The 27,858-nt window shown below is 36.4% G+C and overlaps 1 protein-coding gene across 1 annotated transcript in view; it reads right to left on the bottom strand.

The window, feature by feature from the left end:
* Window positions 1–27,858, bottom strand: part of DMD (dystrophin) — a 1,189,181-nt gene that overhangs the window by 12,099 nt on the left and 1,149,224 nt on the right. The window contains exons 72-77 of the mRNA XM_067297573.1: window positions 24,926–24,991; window positions 23,817–23,882; window positions 20,481–20,639; window positions 10,550–10,793; window positions 10,045–10,168; window positions 5,911–6,003 (exon numbers count right to left, since the gene is read on the bottom strand). Coding sequence (XP_067153674.1) covers window positions 5,911–6,003; window positions 10,045–10,168; window positions 10,550–10,793; window positions 20,481–20,639; window positions 23,817–23,882; window positions 24,926–24,991 — 752 coding nt within the window. The remainder of the gene's footprint in view (window positions 1–5,910; window positions 6,004–10,044; window positions 10,169–10,549; window positions 10,794–20,480; window positions 20,640–23,816; window positions 23,883–24,925; window positions 24,992–27,858) is intronic.

Below are 27,858 nucleotides of genomic sequence, written 5' to 3' on the forward strand. Positions count from 1 at the left end.
AGCTAGCTGGGATAGCACTACTCTGCACAAAACAGCTGTGGAATAAAGTCTGTGGTGAATAACCAGCCCTAGACTTTGTTACAAGCAACAAAGAGTAGCACTACTATAGTAATAGCTAATTTCCTTTGGAAGAAGATTAAAAAGGGTTTAGTGGATTTTACTTTATTTTCCTCCTTGAGTATGAATGAATGCATGTCTCTAAGTTTTAAGGCAAGGAGTATGGTTTGGCACAAACTGCAGAGGAAGGGGATTGTCTGTATCACAGCAGTTCATAAACTTTGTATTTTATAAGACACAAAATACTGATGCACAACTCATGGATGCCTAAATATGTATTAATGTATTATTCCTGCTCAAATCAAGTTTCCTCTTCACAGAGGATGTTTTCTTTTCTTTTTTTTTTGAAATCTGTTATATTATAACACAGCAAAGGTAGGGAGTCCTAATCAATCCTGAAAGCACAGGTACCAATGACAACTTTACGCATCTATGCAGTTTCAGGTCAAAGCACAGAGTACAAAGTATACAGTATCTACTGCACCGCTCCCATCATACACAACTCTGTTGTGAGAGAGGGGACAGCAGGGGGGGGAGAGATCAACAAACAGTACTGTTTTCTTAAAAAAAAAAAAAAAAGGTGTTTGAAGTTTTGTAAAATTCATCGATGTGTTCTCAAATTACATCAGGACTGAGCATTATCAGCTGGAGAAGATCTAGTCCTCCCCATCATTATCCCGGAAGAAGTATGTGCAGAGAAGCTCAGCTGCTACAGTACTGTTGTGCCAAAGGAGGGTCGTAAGGAATCTTGGTCATTCAGGCTGATTGATGTGGTATGCAGTACCATAGCACAGGGAGAGGGATACACTCCAGAAGTGGCCAGGCTAGCTCAGTTGGAGGAGGATTTCAAGCATTCCCTACAGTACAGTAATTTAAGAGTATTCTTTCACTGATTCAATAAATTGTGGAAAGAAAAGGTTGAACAGTAAGTTGTTTTGCTAGCAGAATAAAAGAAATTGCAGTATTTTCAGTGATGAAAGTTACTAGTCCAACTTGTGAATATTCATGGCAGCACCTGGCTGATGCAGGGGTGAGAGGGGAGAATGTGTGTGATATGTTTTTATGTGTTCTTAGCACGTTTATTTATTGTTGTGGGATCTTGTAATTTAACTGCTTAATGCAACATCTGTATTAAACAGTACCATGTTAAATGTTAATTGTGAGCACTGACCCTCCCCCAAATTTTCCACATGCTGTCATGGCCTCTTAGCTCTTTTAAGCCAATGACCGCTTCATTGCTTCCCCTTCCTCACTATGTTCGAGCAATGTCTTTGCATCGAAATCATGGGAAGTTCACGGAGTTCAGTTCAGTTAGCTCAAGGTCTTCTGTTCCCTCAATTCTCCTTTGAGCTTCATTCATAAAAAGCATTTGTCACAAAACCATAGCCACAAAATACAGTCTGATCCACCATGAGATCCACCTGAAGTGGGTGCAACTTGGTTTGCCACTGGTGCTCCAACAGAGCTGGATTTAGCTTTAAGAATGCTGTCCTGCTGCTCCTTTGCAAAGCCAATCTCACTTTTTGTGAACTAACTCCCTGAAGACTTAATAGTTTGGACACAAGTAAAGTGTGAAAATATTTTCCTCTGTAGCCCATTATCTAGCAGGGTTAAATAAACCACTGAGGTGCTATTTAATAGTAGATTTCCACTAAATGTCAGACCTCTGGCTTTGACATCTGTTTTGAGTTAGCACAGCAGCTGCTTCTAGCAGCTGCAGCAGTTGTGAATTTGCTGGGAGCAGCAAAGTAAAGGGGGAATGGATGGGAAACTTTGTAGATTTAAAGGAAAGAAAAAAAATCCTTAAGCACAGCAATCATCAGGTATTCAGCAGAATTTATCTCTACAGAAATTAAACAGCTTTTAGCACCAACAGTCAGCTGTGCAAGGAGCATGGAGGTCCCATGCTACTTAGGAAATGCTAAGAACTGCTGAAAGGTTGAATTGAAGAAAAAACAAAGCTGTGAAAGTTATACAGGAACACAGGTTATTTCATCTGAGATTACAGAGGCCTATGACATGATTAGTTTAATACAAGTTTCTCTAAAATCAATTCAAAATAAATGCTGTCAACACCTGATGCCCTTTTTAACACAACTATATGTAGCAAAAGCTTAGAAAAAATCATAATTGAAATGAATCTATCTCCAGGTGAGTGAAGATTAATTACTACTATATTTTATTGTGTTTTTTCAGAAGTCCAAAACAAGAGCTTTTATCTGCCTTAGGAAACTATTTCACAACCTTATAAAATCTTACTGTCCACATGTTTTTGATGATATTTAGACTAAATATTTCATTTTTAATTTGTAATCCGGTGATGCTTAGTTATACCTCTGTGTACCCAGGCATAGAAATTCACTCCTTTTCTCTATTCACTACTTATTCAGTTCTTTGAACTTTTCTCATAAATCAAAGCCTCCAGAGTCCAGTTTGCTCTTGTCATATTATTCTGAAATCCTCCAATTTGTTGTTACCTTAATGGTAATGAGATACCAGAATTATATTCCTGATTCAGAAGGGACATCACTCCCTACTCTGTGATAAGCTACGGTTGGACATTTAGCTTAAAATTTAACCTGCTTGTTTACAGGTCAAAAGGCAAAACCATATTTAATGTATGGCCAGTAACTTCCCAGGCCTTTTAATACATTCCCAGATTTCTTCCATTGATGCCATGTGTACATTTCAGGTTATCTGTATGGATGTTTTCCTGTACTTGAATTTCATTTTATTACTCTCTTCTGATTTTCAGTCTAGGTCAACTTCTATGAACCCTATGTGCTTTGCAGCTTCTCCCAAACTGCATGGTCCATGAATATCAGAGAGCAGACTTCTCCTTCTACAGCATTAGTATAGAAGTAAATAAAGCTATTTCTAATACTAGTCAATTCTGAGCATTTAATCTATCTTCTTTCAGTTTTAATTCTCAAAGATAGTATGCATTACATGTGGTAGCATCTAGCACAAGTAGTTTAATTCATCCTTCAAATAATATTTCATAAGCTCCTGTATCAAAGTACGCTTCTGAATGCCAGACTGGGATGATTGTGTTTCTTGCCTCTGACAGTTTTGTAATTTTACTTAGTAAGAATTAATACAGGAAAATCTATTCTTTACAGATCTGTGCTCATTGGTTTTTTGGGCTCATTGTTCTGTTTCCTCAATATGTACTAATGGCTTGAGATTTGATGCAACCTGTAATGGAAAGAAATAAAATATTACTTCCACCACTCCTGAATCCTCCTGAAGCAGCTCTCTTTTCAGGCTGCTTTGCCAGACTGCTTTAACTCTTCTGCAATTACACTTTGATCTTTTCTTACAGATTGGAAACTTGAGATAGAGATTTGCACATCTTAAAAGCAAAACAGCTCCTGATTCAGTGTTTTGTTGCAACCAGTCAACCTTGCTTTCTCTTATCCTTTTTGCAGTTTTATAAACCATAAGCAGAAACTGTGATGCATATGGAATCTGACTGAAGGGAGCAATGAAAGGTCTAAATGATGCTGTGGCAAATTATCTGTGGATGTAAGCTTTGTTTATGCAATACCAGCTGAATATCGGTTAATCATTAAAATGGGAGCAGAAGAAAACTCCAGTAATTGAAATTTGCATAAAATCTCAGTAAAATTGACAACATCAGGAGCCTTCTGTATCATCCAGTGACTGGAAAGCCGTTTGAATTGACTGTATGACAAATTAGTTTTTTCCAGAGAAGGTCTGACCCTTCCCATTCTTCAGTCAAAAGCAATTAGACAAACCTAGCATGCATGCAAATGCATAAGACTGTATCACAAAGAACAGAGAAACCTAATGAAATGAGACTCTAATCTCTTTAACTAAAAAGATAAGATAAACTTAACAAAAGAGTGAATGACTTTCTCTGAGATGGACTAATCTTATATTGCGTAGCCAAAGAGAAGGGAAGGGAGAGATTTTGGTCCAGTCCAACAGTGATTTAACTAGGCCGAAAAGTTCTGTATGAAGCCTGATTCTGTCTGACCACATATACCTACTCCTGACTGTTGCATCAGAAGCCCTTCTAATTATAGCCTGCTTTGCTGGAGATGACAGATGATGTCCAATAAGATAGTGCCTCCTCTTTGCTTGCAGCTCCACATGCAGCTAAAGAATATTTTTGTCCTGTATGGCTGCTAGTCAGGCAGGAACATAGGAACAAACAGTGGCTGTGTTTCAGAAAACTTGAAATCAGTGACGTGTAATTTCATGGACAGAGAAGGTTACAGAGTCCACAGAAGCTGAGAATTGCAGAGAAGTCTCTCTGCTGTACAGACCAATGACAGAAAAACAAAGGTATTGTATTTTAAGCAGTGGGAAATTGGGGTTCTCTGCATCAGTCTATCTGTGGCAATAAATTGTTAGCTGAACATACTAATTCTAAGTTGTTTTCATTTGTCTCAGCAGGAGATTGTCTCAGCCAATACTTTTCCACTTTCATTATCTCTTCATGCAGAATATATTTCTTGCAATCTTTTTTAGTGATGTTTGTGATCACATAATACACTTCTAACATAGGTACTGAATAGAGGAACAAAATAAAGGAATATATTCATTCTACATATGTAGATTATTTCGCACCACTAGAATGCAAATACTAGTTAATTTTCTTGGTTGTCTTGAATGAATAATTTCTAGGTAAAATGAGGCCTGGATTCATGACGTTTTCTCATATAATGTTGAGAAGAACAGTATATCATATTAGATTTTTTTAAATAATATTTTTCTGTACTGTTTTATCTTTTGATCTATAGCAGTTATACAACTTTCCTATCACTTCTCCACTGCTGCCTTCTCCACTGTTCACTTATGATGCTTGGTGATACCTGAACTTGCCTGCAGGTCAAAGGATGGAAAACAACTTCATGCCACTGAAAGTCCAGCATGATGGTTAAGATACTTCTCTAGTAAAGAAGATCCTTTGGGTGACATGTGCCACCTGAAGAAGGCCTGCAGAAGTCTATGCACCTACTGACACCCACTTAGCAGGGTGTCAGCAGACACCGGGACTTTCTTCTGCAGAGAGGTTTATGTCTGAGCCTTCTTTCACCACTGCAGGTAGCATCCCAAACATCTCCTGTTAGGAATCCAAGTAGTTTTTCTTGGTAGCAGAGTATTTTCTCTGGGCTCAGAAAATACCTACCTTAAATGATAAAAAAAGGCTGAAAAAGACAAATTCCAATAGTACAAATGCTTATCTTTAGCAAACAGCAGGAGTGAACTTTAACAAAACCGAAACACAAAGAAATTTTGTGGCTGTACACCCAAGTGCATGTCTGCACTGCACAAACACACAGCCCACTTGTTTTCCCTTGATCACTCTGGAACTAAATGCTAAAAGTTTGAGAGTTTTCACTCAGAACTTCAGTATTATTCAGAATGGCATTCTACTTGGAGAAAGGCGAGGAAATAAGAAAAATGTACTGGGACATATATTAAAACTAAATCAGCAAGTAGATAGACTGAAAAGGAGAGTGGCTGTGAGAAAAGGAACACGGAGAAAGGGAAGAAAAGAAAAAGCAAAGAAAAAAAAGTCTCAGAGAGGACACTGTTTCATCCATATATCTGGCAACCTCTACCTGTGGAGGTAGCTTAAGGTAAAAGAGGTGTAGGTTACTTCCCCACTCTAAATAAGACAGGTTTTTCTATGGCTACTGTTAAAACGAAAACAAAGAGCAACAATAAAACAAAACCAAAAAACAACCCCCTGAAAACATGAAGGAACAAAAAGCATTTTTTTCTTCTGCTCTCCCCAAAACATCCATGACCTATTTATGTGTCCAAAAAAGTGTCCCTCTCAACTGCTGGCAGGCGCTCCTGGGCACCAATACTTACCTCTGGTACTTGGGAAGGAGTTGTTAAGCTGCTCCATCACTTCCTCCAAACCTGTGCTTGTGTCCTGGGGAGGGCTGAGCAGGTCATCCTCACCTGGAAAGCAAACCCCAAACACTGCATTTAGGCCACTATAAAACCATTTGTTTACATCTTACTCTTGCACGTGTCCTTCATGAAGGTAAGGTTGTTCACTTAAAATACATTTTCTGATTAATATACAACCAAAATTGTGAAGGTGAATTTTGGTGTCTATAATGTTTCTCTCTCTTTTTTTTTCTTTAAGAAGCTGAGTAAAATTAAGCAATGAATTTTAAACAATTAAAGCTGATTGTAATTCATTAAGTATTTAAGAAATAACCTATTCTAGTAAAAGAAGTGGGGTAAAATGTCTGCTTAGGAGCACTTAGTTCATATAAATGACGGTCTTGTTTCAGCTTCTCTTCCATTAATGGTACAAGAAATTGCTGTTGTGAGTGCTGCTACTGAGCAGCTTTCTAATAGTGCTGGATTCATGTTAGCACTGCTTAGCCTAGCTGGGTAATTCAGTAGAAACCAAGATTCTCATCTGCATCAGTATTAATATTTCTGACAGTTTAATTGCATCAGATTGGTGCTCCATGAACATTCGATTGTACTGTAAAAGGGTTTAGCAGCAGTTTAATAAAGCAAAATACATTTCTCCCACTGAATAATTTCTATAACCTGATTATAGGGCAGTAACTTAATGGGAAATTCAATATATTTTATTTTTACTTTTTTTTGGCATGATTTCAGATAACCAAAATCCATCTGCTGATTTTACTGCAGACGCTAGTCTCTAATAGCAATAAAGCATCTGAAAAGAGAATATATCTAAAGATTACATTGAGTGAGATTCTTCTTTTTTACTAGATTTATTTTATCCCTATTCAAACACTAAAACAGTTTTGCCTGCTATAATGACCACAGAGAAATACATCATTATTCTGAAAATGACTAATGACCCTATACTCAACTTGAGTAATAAATTACCTAATTTTCTGTTGGCATTAACATTCTTTAAACATTTCTGGTGCTCCATGCTAGTGGGATCTCTACTAAAAGAGATGCTAAAGGAACACTTCAGGACTGTGTTTATTCCCTATTATCCAGTTTAGCATCTGCCTCACCTTAAGGGCAGGAATATCACAAGACTTACTGTCCAAGAGTTATTTTACATACTGCAGTAAGAGAAGTGGGGTAAAATGTCTGCAAGGAGCACTTAATTCATATAAGCGATGGTCCTTGTATCAGCTTTCTTTATTCTATTAATGGTATAAGAAAGAGTTGTTGTGAGTGCTACTGATCAGCTTTCTAATGGTGCTGGGTTCACAAACTACAACAAATCAGTTCCCACCACGAGCTATATTCACATCAAGTGTGGCACCAACAGAGGTGCCTTAACAAAACAAATGTCCTTCTTCCAGACTCTGATGGATGTCAAAGTAAAAACTCAGAGCAAGACCTCGCTGCTTCTACCCTGGTTGCAGACGAAATCAGCATGCCTGCAGAAAACAGGACATGCCCCCATAGATCAAAGGAACAGGTCAATGGTTCTCCTGGCCTGGCCAGCAAGAACTCCCTCAGGCAAACCGAAGATGGGATTGATTTCCAAATGTCCCATAAGCACAGATACAAATTGAACTGTGTAGAACCTGAAGACCGCCGTACCTTTATTTAAAATGTTATTTTTATTCTTTCTCCTTTGAGGATTTTTCTGAGCACATTCTTGTAAATAACATAATAAAAGGAGACGTAAGACAAGCAATCCAACAAAAGAAAAGACTCCTTTAGACCTCAATTACCGGTCTTAACCCAAGCCAGTCTTCCCCATTCGTGTTTCTAAAAAAGGCTTGGAGGACCAGGTGGATCTCAAATGTTTTGGGGGTACCTGAATGAATTTAAGACTAGCAACAACCTCTTGGCTCACCTGACTCAGAGAACCTACTGCAGGAGAAAGGTCAAAGATTCAGCCTTTGCGTAGGACAGGACAGGGACAGGGAAAAAGAGCTTTCAACTTGCCTATGTGTCTCTGGTTATCAAGGCATAAGCTCTGCCTGCAGACTACACTCTGAGTGGGTCGCTACTTTTACCAAAGGTTTAACGCCACCACTGGTGGAAAGCATATTACAGTAATCTGTCCTTGAAACAGCAGGGAGACAGAGAAGTGTAGTGGGTCTACAGAAAAATAAAAAAAAAGAAGGTATCCTTTCAAAAGGCAGAATATTTAAAAGCTACCACTACATTATCTCATTGCCTATAAGCATCTACAGAACCTTGGTATTTTCCTGAAAAATTATTACTCCCTTATTACTGGAAGTATGCTTTTTGTATGAAAGCATTATTTATGACGCTGTTCTGGTTAGTGATATATTCACAATTCTAGAATATTTTTAGTTGTACTTCAAAAAACTCTCAGATTAGCAAACAAATATCCTCTGGTGTGAGAGGAGACTTAACAAACCATATTAGTTGTGGTTTCTTAGCGCAGTTAGTAATTCATTTTATAAATTCTGTTCCATACTGCCAACACTCAGCGTTGCTGAATCTTAACATGATCATATTGATAACAATGAAACATCCCACCATCCTTCCAAATATTGTCTCAGAAAATCACACAGGAAAAAAAAATCATGTTTAAACTTTATTTTAAATATGAACGTTTTAGCAGCCTATATAATTATGTGTGTGTTAATTAGTTAATTCCAGTCTCATAAATGAAATGGGAGTATTTGTTTATCAGGACAAATGAAAAGAAGTACATGATAGGATTTCTGGCCTCCCAAAGGACAAAATATGAAACCACATATCTTTTAATAAGATGGTTGGGAACCATTGTCTTCCTATCTTTCTTGCATATTTTTAAGTAGTATATGAATATGTATGAAGAAATTCATGGCATTTCTGCAGAGAGCTGATACAAATTATTCCACTCATGCATATTGTCTAGTTTGTATATGCTATACATAACAATGTATTTACTTACTAGTAATATGATTACGGAAAGATCCAAATGAAGTTGCTGTTACCTGTGATTGTATGCTCCATCTCACTGCAAATATTTAACTTAAGCATTAGTTTCACACTTTTCTCTAGTAGGGCCTACAGAATCCATCTTGTTCTGTACCAGCACAGATTGACATTACTCTGTGCACACCCAGGATGGACGAAAGTGGCCCTGAATAAGTTGCTTTTCCCACAACCATGGCACTTCAGACTGACAAGAATATCCCTTCCCATTCCATTTCTCACTGTGATAGACTATTTCACCAAATATAATGAAAAGCTCCCAATTAAGCATCCTTCTTTCTCAAAAATCTCTAATATAGACTAAACAAATTTTTGTGTGAGAAGCTGAATATTATCATCAGATGTCAAATGTTATCTTATTGAAGTAATTTAATTATATTAGCTTAAAGATGCAGCAATGGATGATTGCTTTTTTATTAATAGTAAATCTTTACTACTTAGTACTAAATACTTATTAATTATGTAACAGATAGGAAGTTAGGAAACTGCTACAGAACAGTTACTAAAAGCACCAAAATATCAATTCCAACCTCTATCTACAGAATATTATTACTTAACCTTACTCTACAACTCTTATGATGGCTATTATCACATCTGATGTGATATTTAGAAGAGCAACCAGAGGAGCATTGTTGGTGAGTGACAGCTCAATCCTATTTACTTGAGCAATGACAGATTAAAAATAAGATCACATCAGTTAACATGGGAATGATTAATCACACATTTAAACTCTTAGCCATAATTAATACTCTGTACATTTAAATCAGTCATGTCATGTTTATTAGCTGTAAGTCAATCTGAATGAAATAGTTAGCTTTTTTGTGCTGTTTTCAGAATTCAAGCCCTGGCTCAGCTTTGCATTTATTGTCAAAATATCCAGGCTACATGATGAAACACAAAAGCCTGCACAATAATGAAGATGCAAAGTGTAAACAGCCAGATGATATCAAAGACCATTGCAAGTGCCTACTTCATTCTCATTTGAATTAAAGAAGAGAATAGTATATTTTCTGTCTTTAAAGGAATTTTTGTTGAGAAATGGGAAGGTAAGTATTTTTGGTGAAAGTCTGAACTTTGTTGTCTTACCCATGGTTTCCGAAGTCTGGCTGCCAACTACACGAAGAAGCATTGGCTGACTGCTATCTGACCTCTGCAAAGAGGTAGAAGGAGAGGACAGCGTTGTACCATTCACCTTGGCATCAGCCTGTGGCTAAAAATTGAAGAGAAAAAGAAGCGATTATTAAAAACAGTTCAGTACAGTTGCACAAATCTTTGTATCTCTGAATTTTGCATTTATCCCATGAATACACAATTTTCTGTTTATTTTAGAGTAAATATATCCATGCAAACAATGAATCCAACTTCTCAATATAAAAAAAGGAAGAAGACTAAATAACCATATTGAAATGTGATTTAACCTTAGCACTTTCAGTCTGCAGAACAATCTAATATCTCTCTCTGACCAGTCTTTACGGATATGATCTCCTGGTATGTTATATTTGTCATAGTGTGTATACACTTCATACCTTGTTTGGAATATAGCTCTATATTTGGCTCTACAGAGATTTAAAAGAAAGGTCTGAGGACTCACCTGTTCCAGCAGCTGCCTCAGTCTATGCAGCTGTGACTCCAGCTGTTTGTTGTGATCCTCCAGAATCTGCATCCTGGCCTCCAGGCGGCCCTTGTGCTGGCGAAGCAGTTTGGCTTCTGCAATGAGTTCAGCATCCCGGGGACTTTGCGGAGAGACTGGCATCATCTCAGGTGGGGATGGCAGTGGAGACAAACCTTTGTGATCATGCTGTTGCTTCAGTCGGTCATATTCTGCTTGCAAGTTTCTGTTGAATAGTAACAAGAAGGTAAAAGCTGAATAGCATCATATATAGTATCCTTTGCCAAGGGTACTCAGAATGCACTTTCTTGCATGTGATATAACACATACAACTATCAGGGAGGTAGAGGCTTATTTACATCAGCTGTCTCTGATTCTGATGAAGCTAAACCCATGTAGGATTACACCTCACAGATTTGCACAGAGCTGATATTATATGCAACTGTGACACAACTAATATCTAAAAGCTCTCAGAGTCACATGAGTTCACAATTCCCTTTCCAGAGCATATAAAACAGGAGAAGAATGGAATGCTTTCAGACACCATCCCAAAGTGTAAGTCCTGGGTTCAGTTCTCAGCTTCCTGCATTTTGTCATTATTAGCAGAAGTCAGACTGTCTGCCATGAATACACCCTAGTAATAATTAGTGCTAACAGAGTACTTTGTATGATCAAAGCACCTTACAAACATTAATTAAAGCTTATACCACCTGGCCTGCCTATCTGTTTTACAGATGGGAAAACTAAGACACAGAGATGGCCACATAAAAATTCAGAACAAAACACAGAATTCAAGAGTTCATTTGCAACTCTGCTGTCATTACTCAGGTCACATCATTCTGCTTCCTTTATATTTGCAATTATATTTCCAATCTAGCTCTAAAATTACCAGCCTAAGATGAGGAAAAGACAATCAATGAGCCAATAGGTTAAACTGCACTTGTAACTTTTGGGCTAACTATCTTTTGGGCTATAACTTCCACCTTCATTTGGACAGCACCATCTATAGTGCTCGTCTACTGTAACTTTATAACTTTTTAAAACTTGTTCTTTTATTCTGTTTCTCCAGTAGAACAATCTATATGATTAATATGACCTATAAGGACCACATGAAAAAAAAAATCTACCAAGCAATAAGAACACAGAAGGTAAGAAACTGAAACCCTATTAGGGATAGCAGTATGATAATGCAAAAATAGAATCTTGCAGCAGAAATATTGTACACAAGGGAGGCAAAATAAACTGCACTGGGATTTTGTTACTGCTTTCCAGAGGGGAAAACTTGTTCCACAGACTACAACCTGAAACTGCTTACTCAAGCAGTGACCCAGATTTATTTTTTTCAACTTTTTCTTATTAGAGGTTGTGAGAACAGGCATTTTTTGCTAGTTTGCCTGCAAATCAAAATGTTAATCTAGTCCCATCTTTTAAGTAGTAGTTTCCAAGTATTATTTCTGATCTCAGCTGAGAACCCTGTCTTTACCATCTCGATGCTTATATTCTGTCATTCTGTCTGCCATCTGCCTGGCACTGCAGGGGAACAGACTTATGGATTAAACCAAAAGAGATGTTAGCTCTAGTGGGCGCAAAGAGATCCCTAAGAAAAAAAGGCAGCAAAGTTGGAAGAGTGGCTACTAGTTTTTTTCTCTCTTTCTCTTGTGTTTAATTCTAATTTAAAATTAATTGTCATTCTCTGGAAATTCAGAGGATTTCAAACTGCAGGGGATTGCATAAAATAGGGCAAACCTACAGATTCGATGATTAACCAGTAGCAGATGACAAGAGAATCGCCTGGAACTTTATGACCTATCTCCATTAATAAAATGCTGATACTAGCATTGGATAGGAGCTGTCTTGCATGATTCTGAAGAAAGGGCATCACCTTTGGATTACAAGTCTTAAACAATTTTAGAACCAGCAAATGTTCTAACATGCACTGAAGTTGTTTTAATTTGGACCCAGATGTATTTTCCAAGGTTTCAGCACTAAAGCTATTCTCAGGATTGAAGGACACTGTGTCTGTAATCATAGCTCAAGGGTGCTGGAACCAACAAGGGCCACTTCGGGTAATATTTAGAACCTTGGTTTGGAAACGTTTGTAACTGTTGATTTTACTTGGAGGAGGCCATAAATGACTGTCTTAGGTGGTGCTCCTCGGGAATATGCTAATGACACACATCATCCCTGAGTAATGTTTACATGAGACGAAGAACCATGTTCAGACAGCCTAAATTCCACATAAGTTCTTGAGCTCAGAGTCTCCCATTGACTGAGTGCTTCCAAGGGCTTAGTGTCTGCCAAAACAACTTAAAAACACACAAAGTCTATGACGTCTGAACATGAGTCTGTCTATCCGTTTAACATTTTCAGCATCAGTACAAGAGACCAAGACTTAGGGGTAATGACTACAGACGCCAAAAAATCAGAAGCCTCTGTATGCTGATTATAAAAGCAGTCAGCAATGTCATTTCTGCATCACCAGACTCTAGTAACTTGGGCCATGTAACCTGGGGGAGCCGTTCTACTGGAGACACAGAATGCTGTATGGGCACACAGGTGTTTCACTTGAGATCAAGAATACTGGGTCTTCAGCAAGGAGGAATTACCTGCCCTCACTTTTCCCTGTTGGATAACTGTCCCATCACCTCTCCCCACCACTAACATGTCCTTTATTTCACAGATATCGATTATCTATTTCTCTTTGATGGTATAACTGATGCATATTTAGTCAAGTTCTGGACAACCGTTCTCAACTGGTACTTAGCATTAAAATTTTCCATTTTTATTTTGGATCTGCAGAAAGACTTGCATATGCAAAAGTGTCTCTGCTTTCTCCAATTATAGTAGACAGTGTCACCAGGAACATTGTCCCCACCTACCAACTATGACAAATCAAAGATTTTTTAGATGGAGACACTGCTCAGAGTATCTTTCTGTTAAACACTTCAGAAATTTGACACTGAACTCACCCAGGGAAATCAGAAGATGGGGTATTGCCAATATTTGATACTAAACAACTTTAACAGTTTATTTATCTGTGTTAATAATAATGGATCTTGGGCTCTGAACTATGATGAGTTATGATGAACTAACATCAACCTGGTGGTTCTTGACTGAGTTATAAGACATCTTCAGCTGTGGATGACCTTAGTACCACATGCATTGTACATCAACGCAGCTTGAGCAAATCTTTTGGCACCCAACCGCATCCAGTCTTTAACATGAAATTCTGTCAACTTGTATGGAAAGTCTTGTAACTACTTAAACCAGTACTGAACAGGTAGGTGGCATATCAGGCATGGTGCTGAAATGACGGCATCAGGCACAGAAGTTGACACTTATTTAAATGTAGATGTCTACAATGTAGGTGCCAACATCTCAGATGGTTATTTTAAGGTCCCTCTATGCTTGACAAAGATCTAGTCAATGAGGTCTAGAGAGTGAGCTACTTTTATTCTACAGCAGATATCTAAAAACTGTTATATGATTCACTTTTTAAAAGTTCTTAGTTCTCTCTGTTAACTATAAAAGGACACTGGGATGGGGGGCGTCTAGCTTGTGTGTGGACCGTAACACTGTAGAATGTTGTAGGTGTTATTAGCTTCGTAAGATCAGCTATATGAAACAGGCATAAACAGATCACAAAGTACCTTGTGTAGGTATGTAATCATACTCAAGGCTGTAGCTTGTCCATTTATGGACTCAGCCAACTAAAACCAACCAACTCCCCCATCAGTCAGGGTTTGTGAGCCATCCTCCTGCTGCTTCCGGTTATATTTCTTTTAAGTAAAATACCTGTAATGATAAATGTTAAAAATTCTCTCTTAAAGATTAAAGAAAAAGAATGTTGTCAAGGATACTGGATATTATCCACACAGAGGTATGGCTGAATTTATGAGTTCTATAGTTAAATACAGTAATACTGTTAGAAGAAAGGAATGTTTACATGTCACTGTAAAGGAAACACAAGTTATTCCTGAGCATCTATGTCAGCGATTTTTGTAGCTGCACCTTCTCACCCCAGTTACAGAGTCCTTAGTCCAGAGAATTAAGAGACTCATCATATCAATTGACTTCACAGCTGTGAGTGTGGTGCAGAGTGCAGATGATCAATAATATCAACAATAAGTGGAACCTAATATATAGGAATAAAGATTTGTATTTACATAAGAGAAAAAAGTTGAAATTCAGAAAGAAATCATTTCAAAACTGCTGTAAGAATCTCCTAGAAGAGAAAACAATCTGCTCTTTTTCCTAGCTCTGAAACAGTTTTAAGCTATGTGGTGAAAAAGGAATGTTGTTGCAAGCCAGGCGTCCAAGGAACTGTCCACAGCCCTCAGAATGGAGCATTCACATTCTGAAGAAAGAGTATTTCTTACATTTTCTGCATAAAATGGGAAGTAAGAGAAAGGGGAGATAAAAGCATAATCCTCTCAAAATGAATGTGACTGAGCAAGTACTGGCAATGTTCAGAAATCCAGCCTCACTCCACCACAGTTCAGGTTGGGTGACTTTACACTGCATGTCACAAACAAAACTGACACATCTTCTCACCACTGGGAAAATGCATTCTATTTCCATAAGAGAAATATTCAAAGAAAAATTAACTATGCTTGCACCTCTTTTAAACATTCATGAAGAAAAATAACATAGGAAGCATGCAATGTAATCTTGATTTATGCAACCATAAAGAGATGGGTAGTAAAGAGCTCATGAGTTATTAATAACATCCATCACTTGCAGGATTAATTGCCTGGTGAGGAAAATCCTAGTGGACCCCATTCGCTAAGAATTCCCCTCAGAGGCAATAGAGAATTTGTGAATTTGTGTTACTTCACATCTCCCTAGAAAATATCAGTGGTTTGAAGAAATGGACAAAGCTGGTAACTGAACCACCTACCCCTGTCCTTCATTAGAGTGCCACTGTTTACTTCTGATGCTTCACACTCAGAAGATTTAGTTCCACCTCTTCAATTCCAAAATAAATATCAAAAGGAGCCACAGCACATTTAGCAATGCATCACTTTCCAGCTTTTGGCAACTATATAGAAGGAACTTATTTGAGGAGGCTTTTCACCAGTCTTCACATTTGAAGGAACACTGCAGCCAGATGAAAACAGGGCAGCTTTGAGATTTGGGATGTTAGTGCTTCTCCAGGAGCACACAGTCCATTTTGCTCCCAGTGCAATTCAGTAAAGCAAAAGAAAGCCAAAAAGCTCAGATTCGAGAAGTCATTTTATCAAGTTCTTGTTATAGTACAGCTGGAAGCTGGGAGAAAAATGGAATGAGAGAGAGGTCTCCTTTTACAGAAGTATGTTAATAAAATTGAGTCAACTATAATACTGGGAAACCTTCAAATTTTTCTTCATTAAAATAAAGGAAAAGTTTTTTTTAAATCTTTGCAAAAAGTTCTGAGGCTGTCTCACCACAAAAGCAATGTTTTCTTTTTTAATGCTAGTATGGTACATACTAATCTATAACCTATGTAATATGCTGTTTTAGACAGACACTAAAAATCTATCTCACCTGTTTCTGAAATATATTCACTCTCAAGAAAATGATAATGCCTTCTAAAACATTCTAATGCCTATTGAGTATACCAAGAAATGGTCTTCTCATAAGATTCATGCAATTTAAAACTGAGCATGAATCTGAAGGCCTAATACTCAAATGAAACAGTTTTATCAATTGAAAATACTCTCTAAAATGTTAGATTTTAGCAAATATAAATTATTTAACAGAGAAATTTTAGGCATAAATTATTTAAGGAAGTCATGTTTGCTAGCTACAAAAGCACCAAGGTCTGAAAACTCTAGTAGATAAATAATTAATATCTCACAAGAGGTCTTTGGAATCGAAAAGAAACAGCCAGAACTGTGTCACAGCTAGGTCAGTTTATAATTTGGATTATACGTTTCACAAGAATCCTAAATTGGCAACAGATCTTTTTAAACTGTCCAAAAGCAAAAACTCAAAATTTCAATTTCAAAGAGTCTCTTTCATCTCAACAAGTCAAGACTGAGATATTTGGAGACCAGAAACTGCAGCTGAAAACAAAATGGAGGTCAGAATGTTATAAACAGCTAAAAAGAGATGAGGAAAAGTAAAAACAAAAGGTAAAAAAGAGAAAGGCTATTTTAAAAGTAGGAAACTGGGCAAAAGAGGAAGATTGGGAAATGACAATAGAGTGTTTTGAATATCTCAGTATTACTGCTTGCTGGTACTTAATGCAACTTTTCCAGTAACTGAGGAGTGGATGTGCTGAATAAAATTGTGAAATAACAAAAGATAAGCAGAGAGCACTAAATCTTCATTGTCAAAAATCAACGACGTGTATGCAACAAAAGTTTTGTCAATATAGCCATGAAAGGATGACAGTATTTATCTAACATAGCTAGCCTTCTAGCTGCTCGCCTTTCCAAGAATAAACATCACATCCAGCACAGCACCAGAAAGGACATGCACTCCAGAAAACGTGTGCATGTGGCTCTCAAGACTAGCGATATTTATGATGGAATGAAACAATCCAGGTGCTTTAAGCCTGTGCTGAGATAAAGGAGACCACAATATGATTTACATCATATTCATCCTATTTCCAAACTACAGATTCATCACATTCAAGTGCTGCAACAATAAACAATGTTTACTCAGAGAGTACTTTTGCAATAAGATGTGAAGGAATATGCATTAACCCACTGGACCAGGATCGCACAAGGAATTAGAGCACGGTTTGTTGATTATCTTTGATATCGATCAAAAAAGTTTTGAACAAACTCAAGGCAAGAGAAAGACTCGAAAATATAGAGAGATCTAAAGGGACAATACCGCTTTTTTTAAGGCAGAAAAGTGTATGTGTGTCTCCTGATTAATCCTGTCTGGATGGCTTATTTTTGTGACAAGAATCATTGATTCTTCCATAAAAGCATAGTTTCTGGCTGTGACAATCTATCAGGACAATAAGCAAGAACTTGCTCTCTTTAGGGCTTCTGCCTTACATTTTAAGTACAAGTTATTTGTAGAAGCTTGCAGAGACAAATGCAGAGAGACAAAAGTCATGATTTTGTCATAATCAATGAAAATCACAGCAGTGTGACCTCCACACTGTCGTACAGAAATAGACCTATCAGTCCCTGCTGCATTAAGACCTGATTCAGCCATAAAAGGACAGGTTGCTTGTGGGTGGCATCTAGTAATGGAGTCTCCTTTCAGATAATCTATTTCTTAAGCTAACAGGAGGAGTTTGGTAAAAAAAAAAACCCTCTCTAAAAGCTCTAATAGTAGCTATAATAGCAGAAATGAGAAAACAACATAGGCTATAACCAAGCCTATAGCTCATTTAATCTAGGACTGGCAAACTTTAAAACAGGTATTTTTAAGGTATAATTCTTGTCAGAGATTTTTTCAACCTGTTATTCCTGATTAACAGTTATTATACTAAATAAAGCTCATACTGATATTTAAGGCATAAATCTTGAAAAGGATTTTTTCAGCATATTTAGCTATCTAAACTCAAGGTTATGCTGCTGTTCATTTATCATTTTTCTCATCTGCAGTAGGCCACTTTAAAAGGTGTATTCCTTTTTGGTGGGCAGTTTATTTTGTGTACAGACAGAAAACATTCCAGTTTTTCTCCATGATTCAATACCTAGTGCTGTTTAAAAAATAACCTCCTCCAAACCTGTAGTTACTAGTATTAATAACTAGTACTGGTTACACAATATTTCTTAACCACAGAAATACTAAAAATGCAAAGTATGATAGCTTATTTTAAAATACTGATTTTCCTCCACTTTGGAAAGCATTTTGGCTTTATGTATTATGTATTAAAAGTTCAGGACTTATTTCAAGCAAGATCTCACTGTTTTTTGGTGAGCAAGAGTTTTTTTTCCCACAGCTTTCTGTCTGAAACACATTCCTCATCCTTTATGCCTCATTAATTTTCTGTATTATCTGAAACACCACTGAAGAAAACATAATCTTGACCATTCCTCTTTATTTCTCACTCTCCTGTTTATTATTTAACTTTGAGGAGCATTTAAATGATATGTGGAAGCTCTGAGAAATAATGTTGTCCTTGATTTTAACTACATGTGAACATATGGAGTTTTGTTACTTTGCAGATGCTAATTTACTGTTCTTGGAGTAAGGAAAGGGTCAGTCAGTATTTTCATGAAGAGATCGGAGGAGGGATACATAGGGATCTGTTACGCATTATGCCAGTGTTTTTCAGGTAGGTTTAAATGTAATCTCCATGTATTCTACCCGTAACTAATTCCCCATAGGAAACAGTTATATTTTAGGAGTTAGATCTTCAGTTTAACCTGGCCTTCAGAGAGGGTGCAATGCAACTGTAAGCATGAGGGCATGAGAAAGAAATGGTATATTAAAAAAGTAACTATTATAGCAAATTACATCTTTAATGAAAAAAGCATGTATGAAGCAAACTATTGGTGAAATTAATTACCCCAGCCCCTAGAGAGTTCTAAAGATAGGTCTACAGAAAAATAAAAACTGATCTTTATGGAGAACAGGCTCTTCCCTGAGGCTTGGTTGAAGTATAGAGAGGAGCAGCTGATACAAGTCCAAAAGAAGTACAAGGCAGATTTACATCTTTCTCCTATTCCAGGTGACAGAATAACTTACTTCAGGCTTCTCTATGCCAAAACCAACTCAAACTGTTCTGCAAGTCCAGGATTAGTTGTTTGTAAAAAAAGTCCCAATAATAATCTCATGGAGATGATGGGGTGCAAGAGCCACTATAGTTGATTAGCACCAGCCAAAAAAGACTTCTACACAGAGAGAAAACCTATGGCACTGCCAACTCTGGCAAATATTTCCTTGATGTTCCTAAGGCAAATGATTACTGCATTACACTTTAATTGCAAACAAGAGAAAGTATCTAGCTCTTACAGCAGCAAGAAAAAAGAGAAAGAAAATGCTAAGAGACTGTACTGTAAAGGCTAAAGAGAGCAGAAGGCAAATAAAAATGTGTTTTTGTAGATCTAATGATTTTTAAGTTTACATTCTTACTTTGATAGTTGATGGCTGTGATTGTGAATCTGCCAGTGCCAAGATCTACCAGCTTTTATGCTGACGGCATGAGAGTCCACAGTACCGTAGAAACAGGACTACAGTGGTATGATGTTGCAAGAATGCAGTCTGGGTTTTTTTGTGATTAATGAAGACACTTTGAAATTAAACTTGAAATTAAAAGAAGTGATAAATGATATTTGATACTGAAGGGTTAAAGAAATGGCAATAAATAAGTTAATACCAAAGAAATAAAAAGAAATAAAAGAGGATCCAAGTTTTAACTAACATGAAAGTAAGTACTCATCTGTCGGAGGAAAATTCAAGTTTAGAACTCATTTTACTTCTAAAAATGCCACCAGGGGGAATTCTATCCAGTTCAGCACACTTATTTCACAGATTCTTTATTTAGAATTAATGCCGTATGAAGGTTATTTAAAAACTTCACATATCCCAGTAACCCACCTTTCAGAGGAAAGTATGTCTTCCAGTGGTTATTTCCTAGAAGAAAAAAAGAAGGCCCTATCTTTTCTTGATAGGGTTGTAGAAAATCTGCACACTTTCCTCATGAATGGCAAAATAAGGTAACACTGGAATAACGCTCTTTGAGGTTTATCATTTTGAGGGTTCTATGGAACAAACTAATGGCAACAGTGCTGCCTCTTCATTGCACTGAAAGTGGGAATGAGTTAATAACTATACAAATTCAGCCTCATCATCTCTCTCTTATTGAGAGGAAACTGAATGGATTAGGGAGGTTTAACAGAATCAACTTATTTAAAAAGACAGCCTAACTGCAAGGCTTTATTAGCTTCTCTTCTTCACTTTTATTTGTACCTTTGGTGCATACCTGATCACTGCTGCAGCTGAGAATGTAACTCACCTGTTTTCCTCCTCCAGATCTGCAAGAATCCTCTCCAGTTCACCTCTTTCTTCACTCTCCAGAGAAATCAAGATCTGGGCAGGGCTTCGGGGCTGGCTCAGGGGGGATTCCTGGTTCAGACTTTGGCAGTAGTGCTGGATTAGCAAGTGTTCATCATCACTGGAAAACAGAGGAGGATAAAACAAGCTGTTACCTTTCTCATTTTTAACTTTGCAATGAATATGAGGAAAGGATTCATTGTAAGTCTCTCATTTCTTATAAAGAAATTCACTGAACTCACTGCAATGAACAGCAGAGCAGTGTATCTGAAAAGAAATCTGCTGAATTGTTTCACTTCGTCTGTGGTAATTTGCCTCCTCCACAGAGTCCATCTCTCTTCCCCTCTGCTTCTCAGATATTTAAAGCTCAGTTTTGCCACAGCTGAAATCTCAGTTTTCCTTTTTCACCCAACTTAAATTAGAAATTTGCTTGAGAGAAAAATCCATCTTATGTGCTACCTGATCTGTGCTGAGCAAGGTTTATTCAAGCAAAGGTGAAGTATTTATTTTTACACTACAAACTCTCCTCACTTAGTAAAGGCATCCTGTATTTATCTATTTTATTCCTTAAAATTGTAAATTTTGTGAAATGAAAGAAATCTTGAGTTAATCATAATTTAATGAAATTGGGCTATTTTTGACTACAGATTTATTTTGAAAGTACAGATGATGTACACTGTCAGAATATAAATATATTCTATTTAATACATATGATCCATTTCTGAATTTCTATTGCCCCTGAAACTGTCAGGCATTTGAAACAAAAGCATGTCTGGAAGAAACAAGCAAATCCAATTCTGAAGACCTTGCCCACCTCACAGAATGAAATGAAAGTTTTGGGTGCTAAGGAAATACATTCTGGCCCTAAGCTAGGCAATTAACACCAACAATTATGAGAAACCATGAAAGATGGCATCAGCACAAGTCAATGATAGGAAGGAAACAACACTGCTGTTGGGAATCTTGTTCTTCTGGTAACACTGACTTATAACACAAAATCATTTAGCAGTTTTTTTCTGTTACTTTTGTAATCCAGAATTTAAATGGCATTTTGAATTGTTGTTATTATTCAAAAATTAAAATATTTCCTGTTTCCATTTTGTTCCTGAAAATGTTAATTATGCCATTTTATAGACTGCAGGAGTGCTAAAGCAATTTACAGCACATTAACATTAGTTCATAAAAGAGAACTATTAATTTTTCACAAGAGACATCCTTTACTTTAAAAAAAAATTTTTTTGAAGGCTCACTAGTTCCTAAATTTATACTTTTCATGAAACACTTCAGCTTTGAATTCATTCAAACAACTGGTTTGCATATATACATATCCTTATACATCTTAGGTGAATTAATGGGGAAAAATTGACATAATTACTGCAGTACTAACTAAATTGTCATTTTCCAAGACATACTCCTCGTGTCATTTTCAGCCTGCACATACTTGTAGATATAATTACAATGACGCTACAGATCCAAATGTTTTGTGTCTGTATATACACAGATTTCCTCCTTCTCTCCATGCATCAATCTATCTATCATTCTAATTGCAATTATAAACCAGGTAATCCAAAGCCCATGAAAATGTCAATAAATAATACCTGAAGAACACTTGACATACAAAACTCGAAGTTACAGCTCCAAACTCACTTAAAGCATGAAGAGTACTTGGAGGTTTGATTTTACTGCAATTTGTATCTGGAACTCAGTTCTTCCAAAACTCAGAAGACGATATAGCTATATTCTAATTTTAATAGTGAAAACTGCATGACATACTGGGAAGTCAGTGGTTAGCTTATTAACTTAAGCATATGAATACAATTTTTAATTAACCAAAGAATGAGTTGAACAATAAGACCAAAGTGCAATATGAAAAATACAGCTTATGTACAATTTTATGCATAAGGGCACTCAGATATTTCACTGAAGACAACAGGAAAATTCATATGTAATAAAACTACTACTAACCACAACAATCCAAGATTAACATAAAATTTGGAAACAGGGTTTCATTAACTATCTGAAACTATGCTGACATTATGTATGTATTAGTTTTGATATGACATTTTCATTTTCTCCTTTTTGAACCAATAGATTAAAACAATGGTAAAGTACTTGGTTATACACATAACTTTCTTTCAAAATTGGTAGGTAACAATCCTACCAAGTCAAAAGAGAAACTATTTCAAAACAATGAAACAAACTGCTTTATTACTATCCAAGAACATACCACAGGCTCACAAACATCCTTATAAAATACTGATGCCTTGGAATTTGAACTGAATCAAGTACTGGAGTTCTGTGCTCTAAAGGAACACCATAAATTTAGTAGAAAGAAGATACTGTCTGAATTAAAAAAAAGTTACACTGTGGTAAGGATCACACTACGTACAATAAAGAAAACACTTAAGAATGCTGGGCGTTATTTTTTTCATATTTGATTCATTTAGAATCTATGTTATGGCTTCTTCTACACCGTTAGTTAACTAAGAGCAAATCTCCAAGCACTCCAGAGATTTATGTGCTTATATGCTGTTTTTGAAAGCATCACCCATAGTTAGTTTTCTGGTTCTGTGCACTCGGAGATAAACAAGATAAAGCAAGCCACGGAAAAGGAGAAATATACGATCATGTCAGAAAACCACAAAAAAGTCTCAATGTGATATTAAATTGCACTAATTTTTTGAAAACATTTCAAATTGACTTTAACTTTTATATATGATTTTAAATATAAAGTAGTAAAATGAATGCTTGTCAGTGATCTGTCCAGCATAAGGTTTACTACTTTTGATATTTCATGGTGAGGTTGAGTCACTCCTAGGTTTTACTGGCAATGTATTTCAGTTATTTGTAGATGAAAGATTTCTGTATAGTCTCACTAGCTTTTTGAGTGACATTTTCCCCACAACAACATTTTCTAGCTTACAGTAATTTCAACATGTTAAAGCTTGCAGTTCAGATAGAGGGGATGCCTTTTCTTTGTCCTTGAAACACATCAGATGATGAGCATTTTTTCCAAGTAATATGGGAAGTGTTTGCTAAATAAATGAGTAATTTTTATTGAGAAATTAATAATTTTAATTTTGAAAGTATTAACCATCTGTTATATAAATTAGGTAATTAAGCTATAAACCATAAATTCAGACACCACTATATAAACTGAAAGAACATGAGAAGTTCATCATGAAATTGAACCATGTGTGGGACATGGCCATGTAAATTCTGTTTTATGGTATTTTATTACAAGTTGTAGACCTGCACAAGAAAACACATATCAAAAATATTAGAACAGTCTACTTACATGCTTTCATTAGGTGAAATACTGTCATTTAGATAAGAACCATTGCTGTTCTCCATTTCTGCTAGCCTATGGAAAAATAAACAAACTCATTAAATTCATAGTGTTTTTCAGAAATTTTGCTTGCTCTAACATTCCTGAAAGAATTAAAGAATGCCATGTTTTTGATTACTTAGAGTATTTGAAACACAGATGACTTTATATTCACTGTTGGTTACCAAAGGTTTTGCAATAAGCTATCACAAGTAATTGTTTATATATTACAATGACCTGTTTTAACTCACTTCTAAGTTTTCAACTCTTCCTCTGAGGTTACGTTCAACTCCTCTTGATTAATTAATTTCACAATCAAAGACAGGCCTTGAGATGCCAGGGGATTCCACAAATTGTTCTGTATCTGTCAGTGCCATCACAGAACTGAAATGATCAGTCATTTCTCATTGTTTTTCAACATTTAGTCTCTCCTACAGGTACTGTATAATTTAGAAAATACCTCTGTTGAACACGGGTTTTTTGGGAGGGAAAGAGGAAGTTGGAATAACTATTTTTCTCTATCTCAGCCCTTGCAAATTAACCTGCTTGGTAGAAAAACATTTTATTTTTTGTATTTGTGCAATTAACCCACTTTTTGACTGTTAAGAACAGTATGAAAGTGGACAAGTGAACTAAAGCAGTGATATACTACTATTTTTATCCTCCAAACCAAGTCCTGTCGGCAGTATTTCTTATGGTGAATTACTTAACATTGAAATGTGAATTAATCAGGGTATTTGAGATTCATGTACAGTTTGGCAGTTTCAGCTCTTCTGACTTACATAATTACATCAAGGTCTATATTAAAAATAAAACACTGTTTAAACTGAATGCATGCCTTAACAAAGACCCCCACAGAAACTAAAGGCCATTTTTAATCAAGTACATGCTCTGGCATGCAAGTTAGTTGATGGAATGATTAGTAGTAGTTACGGGTTATACTCTGCATCCCAGATCTGGGAAAACAAAACCCCAAACCCTATTTTTCTTTAAGAACCATTCAGGTAGCAGCTAGCTTTTGGGATTTTTTAAAGGACTGTTTAAAGAAAGATTTGCCTAATGTCCAGCTGGTCTCATACCTGCTAGCATAATGTTCAATGCGTGAATGAGTATCATCATGTGAAAGCTGAGGGGACGAGGCAGGCCTATAAGGCAGAAAACACTGATTAATCACAAACAATACCCCTTTAAAAGTAAAAAAGACACTTAGGTATGTCTATGCCCTCGCATTTCTATGCCTTATGCTTATATTATGTTTGATAAACAGCAAGTTATACTTCTGATCCCTTGTGATGTGTGTGCTTCCTCAAGTCACAGTTTTGTGATACAAGACAGGATTGTGACAGTTTTGCAATTTGTCTGTGGTGATGACTTTTCTCTATATAAATACCTGAAGAACCTTTTCCCAAAGCATTTACAGATGAGCTTTCTCCCCGATTCTCCCTCACACCTGCCTGCTTCATTCATAATTCTGTTTTATTCACAATTGTGTGTGTGCTCTGAAAGCCTTGCTCTCATGTGTCATTGAAAACCTTTCCTCTATCTCCTTCCCTGTTCCAATATATGTTTCTATTCCTGCAGAAGCACATTCCATTTAAATGTGCCTTTCAGTACTTACTCCATGATCAATTATTAGGAATAAATACACAAAAGATAAAATGTCTGAAATGAGCCTTTAATAACACATCACAGAAACTGATGATTTGGGCTGGCTTCTTTCCAATGTTGCAATTTGAACCAATAAATCAGCGTGTTATACTGTTACCTGTTCTATTTTGGATTTCCTGCCTGACAAATGAGACGGTATGAGATCCTCTTCACTTTTTTCTGTCAATCAAAAAAATTAATGGAACTTTTCACAAGAATTAGAAAGTTGTTCTGGCTTCAATCTTGAAAACCGCATTGATGCAATTATTTTAGCTAAATATGCAGTTCAGAGACGGCAGTACTGGTAGAAAGTACTGTAATGTGATGTGGAATTTTGCCAGTCTATTAGGATGTGCTAGAAAAATAAAAAATGATGCAGCTTTCCAGATTGTTCAACAACTTCAAATTTTAGCTAAATTTTACCTTCTGTCTCTTTATTATTAGGACTCCTTTTTAGAACTCCTGATGGATCAAGTATTTTCCACTCATTTTAAATTGTTATATACTGTGGTCAAGCTAGTTCTGTCCAATGGGGAATGCATTACATTTCAAGAGTGGATAAAATAACTTCTGCATTTACTGGTTATAACTCAAAACTGTAACAGTCTTGTGGTGTATAATGCTGCTGTTTGTTAGGAGTTTGATAATCCTGTAGTAATCTACTAACGGATCATTATACATTACTGGTCATCTTCCAGTTTTCATATCAGCCTGCAAAGTGCTTTAGAAAATTAGGATCTTTCAGAATTCATAGAACGATATGCTGTAAATACAAAAGTCATTATCATCAATACTTCTTCTCAGGGAATGAGAAAGCTTTTTTCTGTAAGACATTATAGATCAAGTATCATGAATCTCATTTTGTCTGAAGTGAGCTTTGGCCTCCATCTCTAAATTTACCCATCATATATTCAGACATTACCAGAGCAAACCAGTAGATAAATACTCAGCTCACAGACTTCCTCAGTACAACAGAGATGCCTGAAGATGGGCAATTGATTCTCTGTAACCTGATATCCTATTTTGCGTAAGAACATCAATATTGAAGGGAAAAGAGTGGGAAAACAGTGCAATTTATCCAGAGCAGTGGATTATGGAGCAAGATAGTAACACTTTTCTGATTAAAAAAATGTGGGTAGCATTAATTTATTTGTTTGGCATACAGGATGCGTTAAGCTGGTCTAATGGGTTATCAGTGAAAGAAGAGATCTTGTTCTCAACGCACACACTGTACTTCTGCTCCTACTACTGTCTCCAGATTAGGAAATTTGCATTAAAAGTAGCTTTAGTTTTGAAAGGGATCGTTCTCCTAATCTATTTTAATGCTGGGACTGCACATGTGTTTCTACCAGTATAAGGAAAGGATAACGCTTGGTTGGGACTAACTGGCCAAAGGAGGAAGAGAAGTGATGCTCCCTTTGGCAGTAGTGCAAGGTAAAAGATTCAAACTACAGCCTGTCTACATGATTGCATACCTGCTGCCTTAAAACTAAGCTTTATCATCAGAAGTGAACAAGATATGATTCCAGTGCACCAAAGGAAGTTAAAGTAACATAAATTAAGAAACGGACATAAAAAATATGAACATGAATCTAGCATATATATCTTATTATTGAAAAATAAAATATTAAGACAGTTTTGTAAAAAACTGATTCAAAGCCAAAAAAAACCTGAAAAAAACCCTTGATTTAATCCCAAATTCTATTCTCTCATTTTAGGCACTTGCACAATTCAAATGTAAAATAATTCAGTGGGTTACAATAATACTATTTATAGACTTCCTTCTTGAGCTAATTCTTCATATATCCTTGTCATGTCCTCCTATGCTTTTAGGAGTACCTGACTGCTTAGAATCAGACACAGGATACAAGGTTTGGTGCACCCTATATTTGACCCAGTACACTCCACTGGGGTGTTCCTCCTACCCCTGTATTTAAAATATTTCAAGGACTTCTGTAGAGACATGTATATAACCCAAATACTTTACACAGGAAACTGGCAATAGCTTTTTCCTTCCACATACTTCTGAAAAGGAGATATGATTCCTGAGGTAGAAAAGAAAGTAGGAAGGTTAAGGGTTTTATTTTGTAAGAATGCCAAAACACCCTCAGCTTTATCTTGATGTTTTTTTCCTCCTATAACCAAAGAGTAAATTGTAACTTTTTTTCTTTTTAAAGACAGCACAGTGTGTGTAACTTGTTCAAATTGATTGTGCCTCTCTGCCAACTACAGGCATGTGATGAGGCTACGTTTTCCAGTTTGTCTACACTTCAGAATACACTGCAGTAGCGACCTACCTCACTGAGTTTTTTAAAAATGTGCTTATAAAAGCAAACATGTTGAAGAGCACTGTAAAGTTTTAGTG

This window comes from Apteryx mantelli, chromosome 1 (assembly GCF_036417845.1).
Source record: "Apteryx mantelli isolate bAptMan1 chromosome 1, bAptMan1.hap1, whole genome shotgun sequence".
Classification (NCBI taxonomy): domain Eukaryota; kingdom Metazoa; phylum Chordata; class Aves; order Apterygiformes; family Apterygidae; genus Apteryx; species Apteryx mantelli.